Consider the following 14,378-nt stretch of genomic DNA (forward strand, 5'->3'; position numbering starts at 1 on the left):
AGTTGATAAATGCTGAAGCAGGGAGAAGGGTACAGGGGGTTCACTATATTCTTCTGTCTCTTTCTTAAATGTTTGACACTTTCCATAATTGAAAAATGTTTTAATGAAATAATCAGAGAACAAGAAAATCTAGGAAATGAAAAGCGATGGCAGAAACAAAAAGGTCAATAGAAGAGTTGGAAGATGGTTGAAGAAATTTCACAGAAAATAGAAAAAATGGAAAATAAAAGATGGAAAAATAAAGAAAATTAAGGAACAATTCAGGAGGTTTAACTAACATATTCCAAAGAGCAGCACTTACAAATGTAGAATAAATGACAAAAACTTTCCCAAGACTGAAGAAAGGAGTTTTTAGGTTGAAAGAGACCACACCTCATATATGATATGATATAGTTTTAGAAACCCACACTCAAGAATACCACTATATAAATTTCAGAACACCAGGAATAAAGAGTAGATTCTAAAGACTCCCAAAGAGGAAAAGCAGCTTACACACAAAGGACTGGGAGTGAGACCAGCAATTAACTTCATCACTGTAACACAGGAAACTAGAAGACAATGGAAGCAATACCTTCAAATATCTGGTGGAAAATTCTTTCTGACCTAGAATTTTATAGTCAGCCAAATTATAAACTAAGTGACAGGTGGTAGAATAAAGCCATTTCCAGACATGGAGGGTCACAAAAAATTTAGTATCCATTTACTCATTCTGAGGTAGCTATGAGAAGATGAGTTCCATCAAAACTAAAAAGTAAACTGAGAAAAAGGTAGGCACAGAATTTATGAAAAGAGACTGAATACAGAAAAGAAGTGAAGGAAATGTGACTGTAGTATACTATTTCGTTCAGCTAGGAACAATTCTTATAAAGCTGTAACAATGAAAACATTATTGGGAAGATGTGAAAAGGGAAACTGTGAGTGGGTGGCAGCATGAGAGAACTGAATCTTAGTCTTCCATGTTAGAAAGGCAATAGATTATGTCTCCAAATGAAAACAAACAATTGCAATATAAAAGTGTTGAATATAAATGTAAATGGCAGCAGCTAAAGAGATGAAAGTCATTGTCTCTGGGGTTCAAGAATTGGGATAGGCAGAAGAGTGGGCAAAGCATAGCTATGTTATATGATAAGACTCTACAGATATTCTTTTGATAAACATAAAAATTTAAGAACACATTCACAATTATTCAGCAGTTTAAAATTCCAATAAGTCAAATATTTTCACTTTTCTATCATCTCTTTTATAGCTAATATCTATACAATTTTACATACTTGTAGCTCAATTTGTTCTAATTTTCACTACATTCATTTTTGTAATTTTATTTAAGATACTTTATTTTAATAATATCCTCTTAAGTGGTAAACCATAATTTTATAACATTTCTCTATTTTTCCTTATTAAAAAAATTTTTTTTTAGGGACAGGATCTCCCTCTACCCAGGGTGGAGTACAGTGGTGCAATCAAAGCTCACTGTAACCTTGAAGACTCAAGCGTTCCTCCCGCTTTAGCCCCCCCAGTCAGCTGGGACTACAGGCACACGCCACCAGGCCTGGCTAATTATTCTATTTTTTGTAGAGATGAGGTCTCACTATGCTGCCCAGGCTGGTCTTGAACTCCTGGGCTCAGGCAATCCTCCCACCTCAGCCTCCCAAAGTGCTGAAATTATAGGAATGAGCCACTATGCCTGGTCACAATTCCTCTAGTTTTCCAGTGTGTATGTGATTTCTAACTTCTTGCTATTATAAATAATGTTGCAACAAGAATTTTCAAGCCTATGAATCCTTTTTTTGAAGCTATTTCCGCAGGTTAATGTAGCAGCAATAATGGCTTTCCAATTTATGCTGCCATCATATGAAATAACATGCATTCATCTCACTCTGTCACCCAGGCTGGAGTACAGTGGTGTGATCACAGCTCACTGCAACCTCAAACTCCTGGGCTCAAGAGATACTCTTGCCTCAGCCTCCAGAGTAGCTAGAATCACAGGCTTGCACCACTACAACCATCTGATTTTATTTTTATTTTTTGTAGAGACAGGGTCTTGCTATATTGCCCTAGCTAGTCTTGAACTCCTGTCCTTAAGCCATCCTCCCGCCTCAGCCTCCCAAAGTGCTAGGATTACAAGTGCGAGCCACTGTGCCCAGCAAACTTTATTATTTTAATATGCATCTTTGACTTTCACCAAAACTGAACATTTCCCCAAAGATTATTTATCTCCTTGTGTAAACTTTATTCAAAATCCTCCAGATGGAGGATATAATGGTATTTCTTATCAATTCCTAACTCTTACATTCTTTTTACGTTTATTAGTTGGAATTATATTGCAAGAAAGAGTTTTCCCTTTTCCCCCATTAATTAACTTATGAATTAACCTATGGCTTCTTATTTTATTCAACTGGGTTGTAATCTATCACTAACATTTATTATTGCAATGTTTAAGTTGCCCCAGATTTGGCCAGTAGAAGCCCCTTGGCCAACTCCTTATATTAATATATTTTCCTGTCTTCCTATTTATACTATTTTTCATTGTATGAAATGTTAACAATTTTTGTATTACTAATTTGTTTGTAATTTGCTCAATATTTCCTCACAAGTTTCCTAGATGTGTTAAGTTGTAAAATTCAGTTAGGGTGGAGTTTGTTATGGTGTTATTTTCCAGCTTGCTCAGGGGTATTTCTTTTTTCTTTTTCTTTTTTTTTTTTGAGACGGAGTTTTGCTCTTGTCGCCTAGGCTGGAGTACAGCGGTGCGATCCCAGCTCACTGCAACCTCCGCCCCCCGTGTTTAAGCGATATTCCTGCCTCAGCCTCATGAGCAGCTGGGATTACAGACACCCACCACCATGCCCGGCTAACTTTTTTTGTATTTTTAGTAGAGACGGGGTTTTGCCATGCTGGGCATGCTGGTCTCGAACTCCTGACCTCAGGTGATCTGCCTGCCTCGGCCTCCCAAAGTGCTGGGATTACAGGTGCGAGCCACTGTGCCCGGCTGAGCTCAGGGGTATCATTACTTAATTTCCCATTGTTCTGTATGCCTGTTTTGTCATACAGCATGGCAGGTACTCAATATTTTTGTAACAAATACACTAAAATTTGATATATATATGTTGTACTATTTTGTTCCACTGATTCTATGCCTGTATTACTCCCCCCAATAACACACTAAGTTAGTGCTACTTGAAGCATTAGGATCTGAGAGAGCTTGTTCCCTTATTATTCTTCTTTTCCAAAATATTCTGGATTCGGAAATAAAATTCTGAATTATTTTGTTAAGTTTTAAGGAAAATGCAGCTGGAATCTTAATGATATTGAGGTAACTGAATGGCTAGAGGAGTAGTGAGATTCTTAACGGTTGGCCTTCTCTAATAGGGATTGGGCATTTATTTCCTTTCCTGGTAACTTTTAGGTTTCTTAGAGTTTTGTAGTTTCCTTTACATACACTATGCAAAATACAAATCCTGTTAAATACATAAAATCAAACTACTTTTGTTGCTTTTGTGAATGAACTCTCTGAGTCTCATCTATGCAGCTTTGTAACACGGGATTCATGAGTATAAAGTCACAAATGCAGTGACAGAAAGGCAGGGGATTGAGGATATAATTTAATTCCCTGGTCCTAGCAGGAATCAAGTAAGTGGTAATGCCATGGGGTAGGACTGAATAGGAAAGAAAATATGTTCAGGAAGGGAGTAACAGAATGGAAGCAAACGACAGTGTTTACAGAGAGAAGTGAAATTTCTTGGGATGTCCATGGTGGGTAACTAATTGGGAATAACAGACATAATAAATGATCATTGCAAATATTAGAGAATATTTTCAAAGCTTTATAAATTACATGTAAATTGAAGAGGAAAAAATGGACTTTTAGTAATCAATACACAAAACATCTAGAGGTTATGAGGTTAAAATAAGTGATACCACTAAATTAAAGGAAGAGTTAAGTATTTTTAAATCTATATTTCTTCTTAACTACTTTTTTTTTTTTTTTTGAGACGGAGTTTCACTCTTGTTGCCCAGGCTGGAGTGCAATGCCACGATCTCGGCTCACAGCAACCTCCGCCTCCTGGGTTCAAGCGATTCTCTTGCCTCAGCCTCTGAGTAGCTGGAATTACAGGTATGTGCCACCATGCCCAGCTAATTTTTTGTATTTTTAGTAGAGATGGGGTTTCTCCATGTTGGTCAGGCTGATCTCGAACTTCTAACCTCAGGTGATCCGCCTGCCTCGGCCTCCCAAAGTGCTGGGATTACAGGTGTGAGCCACCACGCCCGGCCTCTTCTTAACTACTTTTTACCTATGAGAGCCAAATCCTGCATTAGGGTTTTCAAATCATAGGCTCAGAATAAAAACTTACTTGGAGACCAGAAGTCATAAAGTCCTTTAGAATAAAAGCTATTTTGCATCCAGTAAATCAGTACGTTTTTAAAAACATTAAAATAAATATATAAATTTGAAGATGAATCAAACCCAGTTTTAATCTTCTAAATGTTTACTTGTATAAAACTCAATATGAATTTATAATACTTCTTTTATAACGTGGCAACTCTGGTTCTCACTAGTTATATGATTCCTAGCCTAGCAGGAAAAATTCACTAAAAGTCAGCCTAAATTTAAAGCTGGTAACAGGAACCTATTCAGAATGTAAATAACATGCCAAGGAGTCCCATGAGCTCTATTGAGACCTTTCAGTTTGTTTAGACTACATGAACATTACAAATAGCAGCAACACTTACCTTTCAGCGTGGCCTTCTTCAATACCTTCATGGCATAAAGCTGCCTAGCATCAGAGCCTGAGATTTTTTTAACTAAGAAAACCTGCATTTAAGTAAGAGAAAATAAATATTACAAAGTAGTATAAACTATATCCTTGTTAAAATAAGACCCTGCTATAATACAGTTTATTATTATAATATAGATTCAGATATACTGTAGATTATTTCCCCTAAAATGTATCAATTATAAATACTAGTTATAAACATTTGTTATAACTTGAGGTGTCAATATAAGGGAATACATTTTTTTCATTTTGTTGTTTGCCAGTTCCCAAAGGGCATGTAACACATTAAGACAGAAAAAAAACCTTTAAACTACATATGTATGAATTAGATGGAAAAAATCCCAAAATGTTTAAAGTATAACACAGGTGGTATGATGTCCTGCTTTTAACAAAACAGAATTCTACTGAGCCCGTCAAAATTGTTATACGGCGGTTCCTTCTTGACCACAATTTCCTGTTGATACAAGTATTCACTGATGGAGGGTCTTTTCTGTATACAAAAGCTGCATATAAATCTCACTGCTCAGCGGAACAATTTAAAACACTTACATTGGGCTGGGAGTGGTGGCACACCCCTATAATCCCAGCACTTTGGGAGGCCAAGGCGGGTGGATCACCTGAGGTCAGGAGTTCGAGACCAGCCTGACCAACAAGGTGAAACCCCATGTCTACTAAAAATATAAAATTAGCCAGATGTGGTAGCTGGCACCTGTAATCCCAGCTACTTGGGAGGCTGAGGCAGGAGAATCACTTGAACCCGGGAGGTGGAGGTTGCAGTGAGCCGAGATCGCATCATTGCACTCCAGCCTGGGCAACAAGAGCCAGACTCCGTTTCAAAACAACAACAACAACAAAATGAAAAGCAAAAACAAAAACAAACAAACAAACAAAACTTACACTGAAGAATCCTGTGCACAAATATTTAATGTGACTTAAGTTAGAACCCACCTCCCCACCTTTTTATGGTCAAATTATCACATACACCTAAATATGAAGAACACAATTCTCAGGTATGTTATTGGGCATCCTGACTTTCCAAATATTTGCGCAAAATGAATAAAGCCTGTTCTAAATAACTCATGGTCATTCTATAACATGACTAATACAAGACTACCAATACATCTCTTCTACTCACTTTGACCATTAGGTTCATGATCATTTCCACTGAACCTTTAAATAGATATGCCAAATAGATTTGAATTTCAACTCCTCTTCCCTATCCATTCTTTTGTAGCAGTGTTCTTATGCTTCCACAGGTGGGAAGAAGAGAAGCAATCACAATCAAGAATTAAGTTTAGGATCAGCTTTCATTCATCTGAATTAGCACATCAGGCTATTAGCACAAAATTAAAAAATGATTCATTCAACTGATTCTAGGACAAGGCAGAGTTTCTCACTTTGAGAAATTGTGCCAAGTCAATGGGCAAGATCCCAAATCAAGTGAAAAGCACCACAACTCGCGGAGAAACCCTGATACAGGGTGTGTTGCTCTCCAATAATCACCACCCCCTTTCACCATGCCCCACGCTTTAGCTCCTTTCAGCCAGTTAGTGGGGAGCCAACCTAGGGAGAGAAAAGCGTCCTTAATCAGGGTGGATGTAAGCTCTGGAATGATGTTTAAGTATTAAAGGTAATCAGAGATTTTTAACATTTTTGATGGAAATAAAATCTGATTAGGTAGAGATAATTAGGATTTATTTGATATTTAATCTTCCTTAAGATTCCCTAACCATTCTGCAAGAAAAATTCTCCTGGTGAATTCCAAACTTTCAACTGTTCTTTGAATGCATCTTCTTAACACTCCAGCACTTCTTAGTTTGCAAAATACTTTCACAACAATTTGTAATAAATCATCGTGTCAATTTTGGGAGGCAGACCTACTAGGCAATGCCTATTTTACAGCTGTCCAAACTAGGGCTTAGGGGGTTAAGTAATTTGCCCAGTGTCACAGTGGAGGTACTGGGACAGAGTCCGTGTCAGTCACCCAGTATTCTGCTTCTGCTCAGGGTGCTGTTTATCTGTTCCCTTTGGCCAGTAACCAGGCAAGCCCAGCAGGAGCAGCAGCGGTCCCAGCTGCCATCTCTTCCTCCACCAGAGCATTTCTGACCTTTTCTCACTCCCCCATGAAGCTATTCTAGTCTCTGACAGGTCATCCCTGTTTCCTTGGCTTACTGTGGCCTTTCAGAATGAGTAAGAAAGGAGACAACCTATTTTGAATGTTTGGTATTTATAGTATGATATTTAAATTACTTTTAAAGACGTAAAGGGAGAAGCATGCTAATTCCAACAACTTAAATATTGTGTTCCCTGAAAATCTAATGTATAAAAATTACCCATCTATTTGGGTTTGAGTGGTGTGATAATTTAATTTAATACCAGATATTATGTGCTTGGCCTTTTATCATTTAATTCTCACTACTCTCCTATGGAGTCAGAACTATTACACACTCATTAATTCTTTCCAGAATTATATGCCAGGCACTGTGCTACTGGTTCAATGCTGAGACTTGATACAAGGCATGACCCTTCCTTCACTCATGGAACATTTAATCTAGTGGGGGAGACAGCCACTAAACAAATAATTAAACAAATGAAAAACTGCAATTGTGGCAAGTGCCATGAAGATGACGTATGTAATGTTCTGAGAGGGTATAACCAGGGAACATAACCTAGGAAGGATGCAGGGAAAGCTTCCTTGACATCACAGGTGCAAGAGGAGCTAACCAGCTGAGGAAGAGGCAGGGGTAGAGCAGAGTGTTTCAGGCAGAAGGAATAAAATATGGAAAGGCTTTCTAGCAGGATGGAGCTTAAGGACTTGGTCCTGCTTAAGGACCAACAAAGGCAGCCAATGTGACCGGAACACAGAGAGTGAAAAGTATGTAAACTGATGCTGGAGAGGTAGCTAGAGACCAGGCTGAGAGGCTCCTCAGCCATCTTAAGAATTCATCTTTATTGTAAAAGCAAAGAGAGGCCACTGAAAGGTTATGGAGGGGTAGAGTAAAAGATTAGTTCATGCTGGCTATCATGTAAATAATGGATCAAGGCAAGAATACATTTGGAAAGACCCAGTTAGGAGACTCCTTCAATAGACCAGGAAGAAAGGTGGTAGCATATTCTCAAGGGGTGGCAGGCAGGCTTTGAGAAATCTTTACTGAATCTACAGTACTTGGTGACAGATAAGATTGGCCAGGTCAGAGTGGGATAGGGGAGGTAGGGACTAGAAATATACATCAAGAATGCTTCCCAAGTTTCTAAATTGCTTAATGAGAGAAAATGAAATAGAACAGTTTGAGGCTTAGGGAAAGATCATGAGTTTGGTCTCAGACATGTTGACTTTAAAGTGCTTTTAAGACACAGAAAAAGAGTAAGCAGCTGTGCATAAGAATTCAGAGCTTGGAGGAGCAATCTAGATTGGAGATATAAATGTGTTATGTCAGCTGTATGTGAGTTACAATTAAGATAGCAGGCACAGAGAAAATCAATTAGGAGAGTATTAGTAACAGAGAAGAAGGCAGCCTAGAATCGAACCTTGAAGAACTTCAATATTTAATGACTGGCTAGAGGAAGGAAATGGGGATCCAAGAGGTTAAGTAACTTGCTCAAGCACACACAGTGAATAAATAGAAGAAAAAAAATTGAATCGAAGTCTGGCTGACCTAGAGCCCAAACTTACAACCATTACGCTCTGATGGCTACTTACTCTATATTTGGATTAAAAGCATCCTTTTGGGTTCAAAAGAGGTTAACAACTGTAACAAATTACCTATGTTAGCCAAGAATTGCTAAATACCCCCACTAAAATACAGAAGAGAGCTAAACTGGTGCTGTTCTGAAACTTGCAAAGCATGATATATTCAAATATTTCCTTACAGAGAAGTGGTAAGGAATCACTGCATTGTGAAAGTTGAATACAATCTCCAAATTTTCCTCTTGCCAAGAAACAATCTAGACCAGTGATCCCCAACCTTTTTTAGCACCAGGGACTGGTTTCATGAAGATAGTTTTTTCACAGACTGGCACGGTGGGAGGGGGAGATGATTTTGGGATGAAACTGTTCCACCTCAGATCATCAGGCATTAGATTCTCATAAGGAGTGCACAACCTAGATCCCTCCCATGTGCAGTTCACATCAGGGTTCGTGCTCCTATGAGAATTGAATGCTGCCACTGATCTGACAGGAGGTGGTGCTCAAACGGCAATGCTCGCCCGGGGGTTGGGGACCCCTGGTCTAAACAGATCAAGCAGTAGTAATTATGATGCTGTACTTCTCAAAATGGAGTACAGAAGTGCCCCTGAGGTGTGCAGTGTGTATGTATGTGGTGGGAGACAAGCGCTACATGAAAACCACTGATAAAGATGTTGCATCTTCGGCCGGGCGTGGTTGCTCACGCCTGTAATCCCAGCATTTTGGGAGGCCGAGGCAAGTGGATCGCTTTGAGCTCAAGAGTTTGAGACCAGCCTGAGAAACATGGCGAAACCCCATCTCTACAAAAAAACACAAAAATTAGCTGGGCGTGGTGGTGTGTGCCTTGGTCCCAGCTACTCAGGAGGCTGAGGCTGGAGAATTGCTTGAACCTGGGAGGCAGAGGTTGTAGTGAGCCGAGATCATGCCACTGTACTCCAGCCTGGGTGACAGAGGCAGACCCTGCCTTCTGGAGGAATTTTCCTTGGTGGCTTTGGGAAACATTTTTTGATATTAAAAACAAACACGATGTTACTGGATAAAATGCAAACTTTGCATTCATTTTAAAGACAAGCCAGGAGTCAAGAAAACTTCAAAATTGTAGCGGTAGCCCCCAACCCTACTTCTTTGGGAGCGTCACTCACTTTATGCTGGTATTAGAGTACGCTGGAAGGGAGGCTGAGATGCGCTGTATTGCAAGATCACCTTCCAACCCTACCCAAGGACTCAAAAAGAGGCCAGTGTATCAAGGGAATATCTTGTGATTTTTAACCATTTAAGAATCACAACTGGAGAGGTCATGTGGTCTTGAAGATAAAGTAGGAAGCAAATACTACCAATTTACTGAAGTCTCCAACGTACTTTTGAACAACTTTATTCACTTTCCCACTTACTGATAGTGAGAAATGTAAAAAAACAGAAAACATTGCTGGTAGGAAGACTGGTAGCATTTCATAAAATATTTGTTTCCTCATGTATATGAAATACATATGAATTGAAAAGACAACTCTTAAAAAAGCACACACTCATGACTTACCTTTCCAAATGATCCCTGCCCTAATACTTTTAAAAGTTCAAACTGGGAAGGATCTGCCTTTTCATGTCCTTCCTTTACATGATGTGTGATTGCAATTTCTTTGATACTGACTTCTTCCTGTTGAGATAAACGTAAGAGGAGCAAACAGGGTTAGCCAGAGCTATTTTCTCCCGCTAAAAATCAAACAATATTAATTTAATCTTACTAGAAATTAATTAGAAATCAATCTAATTTCTAAACATATTAGAAATCCCAAATTAACATACAAAAACCACCTTTTACCAACCCATCAAGTGAATATGCCACACACATATACTTTCAGGTTAAATGTCAGAGATAGTTATTATACCAGCCTACTACATAGGCCAATTTAACCTCAACATGACATTTAGTACTAAGTATTTCCAAGTCTTCATTCTCTCTACTGGAGATAATTAGAATAGTTTTATTGGGTGGGGGCAGAGGGTGTAAAGAAGTCTGAAAATAACAGATTGGAATAATCTGCTGTGCTCTGGTGTATGGTTATGCTACGCAGAACTAATGCTATTTAAAAAAAGTGTTTATTGAGGAGAGGGGTTGAAAAATATTCCAGGGTAAACATGGAGATTTCTAACCTCAATGTGGCTGTTTAAGTACACTAAAGTTTTATTCCTTTGAAATGTCTAAGTTACTTTCTGTTTCTAGAATAATCTGGGATCTGAGAGGGGAGAAAGGAGTAACTCTAAAACACAAAAGGAGAAAAGATTTAACATTTGGATGGATAATCAGACATGGAGAAAAATGACTATTCAGCATGATGGAACAGTGAGAAGTATCTGGGTTAAGAGAAGGATTTTAAAAGACAGTGAACATTTTAATATATTTGAGGAAAAGTGTCAGAACAAAGAGAAAATGTATGAAATACACACAGGATTTCAATTACTTATGTGAGATCAGCAGATTAGGTTATCTTATTTAATCAAGAAACATACTGTATGTTATAGTCAAAAATTACAACAAAACAAAACCTGACAAAATTAGAAACATAAGCCTGTCAAATAAAGACTAGCATTTCTATTTTGTTGACTATAATGTTATTTTTTTCTAGGTGCGTAAGTACTGTTAGTAGAATCTCAATGTGTTATGTAAACATAACTAATCCATTGTTTTTGTTATTATCATATCCCATACAAACATTTGCATTCAATTAACATTTTCTGAGATGTCCTTAGAATGCTGGCAATATAAGGAATTACAAAGATTTCTCAAAAGGACATACCAGAATACCCTAACATGGTAGCTTTTGAAAATGAGTAGTAAAAGGAAAAAAGCTCCCAGAAGAGGAGAAAAAGGAATCCAGGCCCACTACTTTATTTTGAAGACAGAGGCTGTAATTTGTAGGTTATCCTACTACTTAGGCAGTTCAATCATATTGGACTCTCCTGGGACTTCGGAAACAATAATCAAATCATTTCCTAACATCAGTTTAGCTCTTTATTTCACAATTTCCCATGCATTATCTCCTTTAATTCTCACAACGATCCTGTGCAGTAGGTATTAGCATAGAACCAAGCATTAGCTGACTCTTAAAACGCTACCTCTTTCCTCTAAATAAGACCAAGGTACAAGGGTTTCAGACACCCTTTTCTCCAAATGAGACCAAGGGCTTCAGAGTGATAGCTGTTAGTAGCCATTAGTACAACAGGAAAGGCAGGAAGCAAATTACCAAATTAAAAAAAAAAAAAAAAACCTTTCAAAGAACAAAGTATATGTGGGATTAAGATTTAGATAGAAATCCAGGAAATACTATTATTGAGCACCTACTACATATCAACCCTGTGTTAGGTGTTTTTTCATGTTTTATATTCATGCTTCACAACAAATCTCTGACCACATATTTAATGTTAGAGAGGGCTGATACAACATAAACGAGTAAACCTTAGAACAAGCATAAACATTTCAGAGTTTTCTATGTACTCTCCCATTTACCACTAGAAATTTGACAAATACTCTAAAAACAAACTGGTTTGAATATTCTATAGTCTGAAATTTAAAGAGATTAATTGAAGGCTTAAGATCACAAGCCAGTAAGTGGTAGACTTAGGGCTCAATTCTAGGTCTCCTGACTTTGAAAACAAGGCCCTTACCATTACACCACACTGAGATCAATGACAGGAAACCTATAGGCTTATGACCCTGGTCTTTGTAACCGGTCTGTTAGCTCAGTTGATTAGAGCAGTGTTCTTTGAACTTTTTGGTAGCACATCCTTGGCAGGAAAAAACAACAACAACAAAAAAAACCAAAACAACAAACAAAACAAAACAAAACCTACATACACAATATTTGTATCCTTAAAATTATATACACGTAAAGAAGTTCTCTTCTTTTCTTTTTCTATACCCCAAAGTGCTGTCACATCACACTCTGAAGACTAACCAAGTTAATGGGCTGGATTCCAGCATGTGTCAGTTAGCCTCGTATTAAAAAACAAAAAAAACCAAACCAAAACAACAACAACAACAACAAAACAAAAAAACTATCTGTTCAAGAGCCTAATTGGAATCTAGCAGCCATTTATGCCTTTAAATCATGAGGTCATGAAGAACTCTATTTTGTAATGTTATATATTTTTTACATTTTTCTTTTTTAGGTAAGTGGGATGTGATTTATCAGGTTACAGTATTTTTTCACCTTATATTTCATAGCAAATTCTACAAAAACTGATGGTCACAAATAAAGATGCAACACAAGCAGGGAAGAATAATCACTGAATTATAAACACATTCCATTTTGTAGCAGGCATACAGGATCAACCCTTACCCTTAAATAGTGTGAGCTACAATCAGGCCATGAATTTCAAAATAAACAACAATTACTACTCTCATCTTTGATGACTACCCTTCCTTTCATCTCATGTCAAATAAGTTACTAAAAAAATGCAGAGTCTGGCTGGACACGGTGGCTCATGCCTGTAATCCCAGCACTTTGGGAGGCTGAGGTGGGTGGATCACTTGAGGTCAGGAGTTCGAGACCAGCCTGGCCAACAGGGTGAAATACTGTCTCTAGTAAAAATACAAAAATTAGCTGGGCGTGGTGGTGGGTGCCTGTAATCCCAGCTACTTGGGAGGTTGAGGCAGGAGAATCACTTGAACCCAGGAGGCAGAGGTTGCAGTGAGCCAAGATCACGCCACTGCACTCCAGCCTCCTGGGTGATGAGAGCGAGACACCATCTCAAAACAACAACAACAACAAAAAGTCGAGTCTAGCCTGGGCAATATAGTGAGACTTTGTCTCTACCAAAAAAATTTACAAAATTAGCCAGGTGTGGTGGTTGGTGCGAGCCTGTAGTCCCAGCTACTCAGGAAGCTGAGATGTGAGGATCGCTTGAGCCCAGGAGGTCGAGGCTACAGTGAGCCATGATCATGCCACTGTACTCCAGCCTGGGCAACAGAGCAAGACCCCGTCTCAAAAGAAAAAAAAAAGTAGTGTCTCCCTTTGGTCCCTTCAGTATAACAACCACATACCGAAACACTTACTATGGATCAAGCACAGTGTTGAGAACACTTTTCATTCTTTCTTTTTCTATTTCCAGTGGTATCATCAAGGTATAAGCCTTCATTACCTTTCAGCTAGAAAACTGAAACTAGATTGGTTACTCATAATATCCCTTTCTGCCTGCGTCCACTCCAATTCATCTTTTTGACAAATTCATTTTCTGAAATTATACAGCTCCAGTCATATGACCAGGCTGTTCAGAAACTCCAAGTTTTCTCAAATTAAATGCACTGCTTCACCTTGGCATTCGAGGTCCTCTACAATATGGCCTCAACCTACTTTTGTGATATTATCTCCCAACATTCTCTTACACATAGCCTTTTGTCAACCCAGGTTATTTCTTATTCCCTAAACTTTTGTTTTTAAAATCAAAGTAATACATGCACATTGGTAATAAACAGCGGCAGAATAGCTTATGGTGAAAAGCAAGTCTCTTCTCACCCTCACGCCTAGACTTGAAAAAAAATTAGTTCTGCATCTACTTTGATAATTTCTTAATTTATTAACCTTAAGACAATGTCTGCTGACTTAAGAAAGGTGAGGGACTTACTTACATTATGCCCCTGCACTTCATCATCTTCCTCTCTATTGTTTGGTAATTATATTACCTTTACATACACTTCTTATCTTTTCTCTGCTTTGGACATAATCCTAACTCTTCCCTTTGCAAAAGGAGGCTAATAGTGCCCATATATTCTTCCTCTTAAACTTCTTCCCATTTGCTGCTAGCTGTATGTAATTTTATTAATATTAAAGCTATTAATTTTAAGAAAATTAACATTTCCTGAGTTAATGGGCACAGCACACCAACATGGCACATGTATACATACGTAACAAACCTGCACATTGTGC

The 14,378-nt window shown here is 38.2% G+C and overlaps 1 protein-coding gene across 12 annotated transcripts in view; it reads right to left on the reverse strand.

Annotated features, from left to right (window-relative positions):
* RPS6KA3 (ribosomal protein S6 kinase A3) overlaps positions 1-14,378 on the reverse strand; it is a 120,726-nt gene that overhangs the window by 52,778 nt on the left and 53,570 nt on the right. For all 12 annotated transcript variants that reach the window (XM_034950454.3, XM_063601603.1, XM_008972958.5 and 9 more), the window contains 2 exons: positions 9,992-10,108; positions 4,729-4,810 (listed from right to left, as the gene is read on the reverse strand). In XM_034950454.3, the coding sequence (XP_034806345.1) occupies positions 4,729-4,810; positions 9,992-10,108 (199 nt within the window). The remainder of the gene's footprint in view (positions 1-4,728; positions 4,811-9,991; positions 10,109-14,378) is intronic.

This window comes from Pan paniscus, chromosome X, assembly GCF_029289425.2.
Source record: "Pan paniscus chromosome X, NHGRI_mPanPan1-v2.0_pri, whole genome shotgun sequence".
Lineage (NCBI taxonomy): Eukaryota > Metazoa > Chordata > Mammalia > Primates > Hominidae > Pan > Pan paniscus.